At 50.0% G+C, this 5,477-nt stretch overlaps 1 protein-coding gene across 1 annotated transcript; it reads right to left on the minus strand.

Annotated features, from left to right (window-relative positions):
• Positions 1–4,503: 4,503 nt before the first annotated feature.
• On the minus strand, positions 4,504–5,355 carry PHALS_06360 (p-type atpase (p-atpase) superfamily; the record flags this gene model as incomplete). The annotated part of the gene is made up of 1 exon (XM_024719631.1): positions 4,504–5,355. One exon carries the CDS (start codon positions 5,353–5,355, stop codon positions 4,504–4,506), a length of 852 nt encoding a protein of 283 aa, XP_024584911.1.
• Between the last annotated feature and the right edge of the window lie 122 nt (positions 5,356–5,477).

Genomic DNA, 5,477 nt, shown 5'->3' on the forward strand with positions numbered 1-5,477 from the left:
TTTGTCGTGCCTTGTGATCACCCAGTGTTTCTAGTACCACCCGACCCAAGTCGCGCGCCACCATGTCGACGTCAGGGTATTTTAACGATTCGCCATCGGAAAGCGGAGAGATCGTGAGAGAGTCGAGCGCGTTGCATCGCCCAGTGCGAGATAGAACAGAGTTGAGCAGCTCAGTACTCGCTGTAGTCCGATTCCGTACGCTTGCGTCACTCGCCGCACGCATACTGCGGTACTGCAATAGTAGTGTAAGGCGCTGGCGCTCGAGGTGCGTGTATATCCTTGGGACGCCGGGTCCGCCGTCACTGCGCCGTTGGTGCACAAACTCATTCGGTATAAGTTACACGTGCGACGCATCGCGGTCGTGCTTGCGACTCAGCGCGAACGATTCAGCACCGACTGCCCCGCTTTACGATCGGTGTTGGTATTGATACAAGCCACATGTAGTGCCATAGACGGGAAAGTATCATCGTCTGTGCTACTAGAAGTCGACCAAGGAACGCGCGTGCGCGCTGATACCACGCCTTGATGCCGTCGTAGAAGCGTTGGTCGAAACACTTGATGATTGTGTCGTCGACCAAACCCTTTCCGATCGGGATGCCGAAAAACTTGACTGTCTCCGAATTGGAGCGCTTGAAAGCCAGAAAACACAGGGCGTTCTTGATTACGATTAAGCGCCAAGCGTACTAACACGGAAAATTTAAGCTTTGCGCCGGAGCTTCTGCGGTAGTTTTCCACGATCTCATGTTGCAACTGCAGGCTCGCGACCGAGCTCGCAAGCAGAGTTGAGTCATCTACGAAGAAAACGCTTGTGGCTGTGTGTCCTGCGTTTGAACACACAACGTACTCTTTGTGGGACCTCAGCAGGTTGCTAAGAGGCTCGATCGTCAAGACGAAGAGTGGCGCAGACATGGGAAACCTTGCTTCACGCCTTGAGTTGGATGAAGTGCGGGCAGGGATTTCTGGCTGATCAGTAGATACGCTTGTGGTTTCGTGTTCAAAAGCTTGTTCAATCGAGTAAACGTTGTGCCGAACCTCATCCTCTCGAACAGCCAAATCAAACAGTGCCGGTTGAATTGATCCAACGCCTTATGGAAGTCCAAGAACATCGCGTACGCCTCTTTGTCGCGAGCAGTCACGGGATCCTGCAATTCAGCGAGGATTTGCAAGTGGTAAGTGATCGACCGTCGTTTCTGTTCTTTGTTAATAGGTCGGCGATAGCTTGCTGCTGACGATATGTCAGCGTCTTTGACCAACAGCCACATCGACTGCATGAGTGCGATCGATTAGTATTTGCCTTGTTTTGCCCTTGGTCCCTTATTGTGCAGATGTACCACAGGCAGACTTGAGCTGAGATGGAAGCAGAGCCCCACGGCGAAGTTGGTCTGACACGATTCTTGAGCACATTCGGAGCGGCCTGGTAGAAACTAGAGGTCAACCCGTCTATACCCAGCAAGGATGTCGCTTTCGTGTGCAGTCTCGCATTTGCATGGTCGGCAGCTGTGATTGGTGCGTGAAGATCGCCCGATCGAGTTGAGAAGCTTACGCTGCATGGCTTGTCGGGTGGAGGTGCTCCTCCTGCTGGACTGTTGAGATCTCCCAACTCAGATCCCCAGTGCTGAAGCAAGATCTAGTGAGGGTTCATCGATACACTTCCACTTGGTGTCACGACTTCCTCGATCGAGACTCAATTCAGACTCGTGTTCAGAGGACGGATGAAGTACTTGGTGGACTTCTCGGCGCCGACCGATTGAATGTCGAACGCAGTCTTTTGGTTGTACTGACTCACCTGCATGGCCGTTTCTTTGAAGTTTCTCATGGCTTCATTAAAGAGCTCGCTATTCAAGTCGCTAGCTGATGTACGATATCGAGCAACAGCATAGTCGACTGCAATGCTGGTGTCCTCAACAACTTGCGTGTATTGCACCCAAATCTTGCTCTGCACAGCTGTGTCTTGATGCCCATCTTCCACACCTTGCCGGAGCTCACATCCGCATGCGGTTGATCTCGAACCACCTCGGCTTCCTTCTCGATCGCAAACACAACCTTTGGGTGGTCGAGAAGGTACTACGGGAGCTTCCAGAAGCTTCGATCGTGCAGCTGTTTACCCGACCGGACGCTTATGCAGTGAGCGAGGCGGTCGCCATCGTGCTTCTGTAGGAAGTACTTCGAGTCGTCTTAGAAGCGGATGCAGAACGTCTCGGAAAGTAGGATGTAGTCTAGCCGGTTTTCTGCGGAAGTGAACCGGTGAACACACGCTTCGTGTCGAGGTGTATTTGCCAAGCATAGGCGACACCCAGGCTCGCTAGCAACTCGAAGCAGCTGGATCAACTCGAGTGATATCTCAACTCAAGATGTAATGCGTCGAGCAGTGTTGAGTTCGTTCAATACAAAGTGCGCCACTTGATCCTCGAACCCTCGGTCTTGTCGCTTTTTCTGTCGATCCACAGGCGCATACACGTCGTTGGTGTAGAAGAAAGCACTCTCGACCATCACCTTCACGACGAGGTAGCGAACTGCGACCGACAGATGTGGTAATTCAATCGCCGAATCGAGGCCGAAGCTGCCAGAGCGAAGCAGCGTGAGCACTCCACCCCTCTGACCTCTCGTGGGTAGATCTAACAGCGCCTCACGCTTGAAGCTCGAGTCGAGGTAAATCTTGAGCGCTGACAGGTGCGTGCTGTCTGCCAGCTTAGTTTCCTGGACGCACGACCCAAGTATTTGGAGAGCAAGCTCTCGGTAAATATAGACCGTTCTTCTTGATGTCATTAACGTTCACGGTGAGGACACTAACGTTGTTCCATGTCATGGTGGGCAATGCGGATGGTTTAGCAACGAGCTGCTAAGCCGCCTGCAACCATCACCATGCCGTCATCCACGTCTTGAAGCTGAAGCATCAAGAGTCAACAGGGTCGTGCCCATCGAGCTAGCGCAGCGCTTTGAGGTCGTCGAGCATGCGACCTGCCACTACACCTCACTTTATTGCTGCATGCAGTGCATACTGAGGTCCGACCGTAACAGATGAAGTAGTGTATTGTGCTGCAGCAATCGCGTGTTTTGCGCAGGGATCCATTTGACCGATTGGGCTGTGAGATTCTGGATCCAATGATCGTTGTGAAAGATCGTCGGCACAATAGACATTAATGCCAGCTCGAACATCCCTGAAGCTTTTATCGCTCCGGTCAGCTCACGCATCGACTCGGACGAGTTCCACCACTTGACGCACGTCTTAAAGATGTCACGGCGCTTAGATGGAAGTCTTGTCCTCATCTTCTATTTTCCACTTGGTGGCGAAAGTGAAGTCTTCACCCGGCTGCGTCAGTATATACTCTCAAAGCGGCATTCGTGCCATTTTGTATTTCTCTGCATATATGAACACCTATTCACCCCATCTACCCAACCCCGGCGTCTCGCACTTTTCGTGTCACCAATAATGGTTTTATCAATTTGGACAAATGCTCACCTATATTTCAGTATCTCGGTTGAATAAATTTGACAGTGGAACAATAGTCAATTATTATACATTGGTAACATATTCTTGAACAGTGCCCAATTTCTAATCGCCTTATCCGTCGACAAGAGCAGTAGCATTAGCAGTAGCGAGAGCATCGAATCTGAAGGTTTTCACTCCGTTGAGTCTGCTTCTGTGTCCTCTTTCTCCAAGAAACAGGATTACGATGACGACGAATTTGACGATTACGCGGACTCGTCCGTGCTCGATGCACCCGTTACGACAGTCAATATAGGTTCAGAGCGTCACCTTTTGCATGTCAGAACACTTTTGGAATGTAAGGAATGAGTGGTTTGAGTGGTTTCGGAGCGTCAATGTGGCCAACAAATCGCACTTTTTGGTACATTACGACGATGGCGAACAGCAATGGGAGGTATCGACAGTCTCATATTCTGCTTGATGCTGTTGAAGATAACAACTTTGAAAATGTGGATCACGGATATCACGCGCCCGGCTCAAGCATTGGCCACTGAAACCACTCAATAAACTCAGCTTCAGCAATAAATCCCACTAAGTGAAAGGGATGCGCTAATTGTAGGATATTCGTGTACTGGCCATAAAAATTCGATAGGTTATCACTGCAGGGAGCCTCGCCCGCTGCGGATATAATTCAATATGATAACGGTGAAAGTCACTGGGAATAGGTAGGCAGAAACGTGAAAAAGTCAATGCTTATCTTTGAGCTGATGCTCCATTACGCTTTGAGGAGCTCATGTTTCGATCGATTCTTTTGCAGCGCGAGAAGGACGCACTAACATCATCAAAGTGCGAGCCTTAGCTTGTTGAGGCTGCTACTTAATCGTTACTCCACGAGCAAGTGTTGTATGCACGCCCAGTCAAACAAGTTGTCAGCGACCATTTTCAACCTGTGCGTATCGCACGACTATATCGCCACACAGTTAAGGTGCATAGCGAGTCCGTTGATCACCCCACGCCATTATTGCCATTCATAAAAATTATGTCGTCTAACGAATCTGACCTTCACAACGAAACAATTATGCGTTCTTCCTACCACGCACCGATTTGTAAACCTTCTTGATAGAAACATGCGCTCCGAATGCGGCCTTAGCTCGGTCCTTTTCGACTCGACAGTTCCTTGCAGACACAGTCTCGACATCGCTATCAACATTTTCGTCCTCTGAAAACGCATAACCGTGATAGGTGCCTGCTGGACCCACATATGGGTACGACCTTGAGTTGACTGGTGCATCAGCGAAGCCAGTGACAACACCAGAACCAGAGGGTTCCTGAAAAGACGCCATCATGCCTGTGGGGGGGCTATCAGGCGTACCGATGGACTGAAATGATCCACGAATACGGATATTTCGCTTTTTTTCAGAGCCCTGAAAACCTATCACCCGCTGTGGTTCGATCTCTGCATCAGTAGAGGTATTGGATGAACATGACACAATCAACCGCTCGCCGAGGGGTGAAGCACGCATTAGCATTTCTTCGGGGCTTTCCATCCGTGATCTGTTCTTACATAGCTTTGCATAGTCGATAACAGTGTCTAGCCCATCCGACCACGCTGTGTTTGATATAAAGTGTCGATGCTCTCGCTGAATGCGACGCGGCGAGTTTGGCAAGCCTAGAAGGTCGCGCTCTTGAAGAATGTGATACATTGAAGGCAGTGAAAATCGACGTACAAGTTTCCAAACACTGTCACGCAAAAGACTGGACGATAGCACCAGGAGACACACGAGCCAAAACGTTGGCAAATCTTGTAAAAATTCCATCTCACCTGTGGCTTGTGGAAATCCTGTGCTTGACCTCGAAATAAATGTTCCGACAGCAAACCACAAGAGAATCGAAATGGTCACTGTGAGCAAGAATGGCCATGTTAGCATAAATGTCTCGAGACATAGCTTAACGTTCACGACAGCTACCAGATTCGTATAGACCACAAATCCTAACGTGACAAGCCCGCCACTTTTACCAGTCTCGGTGACTATGACGGGTAAACGGGCCT

Source organism: Plasmopara halstedii (assembly GCF_900000015.1).
Source record: "Plasmopara halstedii genome assembly, contig: Scaffold_2956, whole genome shotgun sequence".
In the NCBI taxonomy this organism is placed as follows: Eukaryota; Oomycota; class Peronosporomycetes; order Peronosporales; family Peronosporaceae; genus Plasmopara; species Plasmopara halstedii.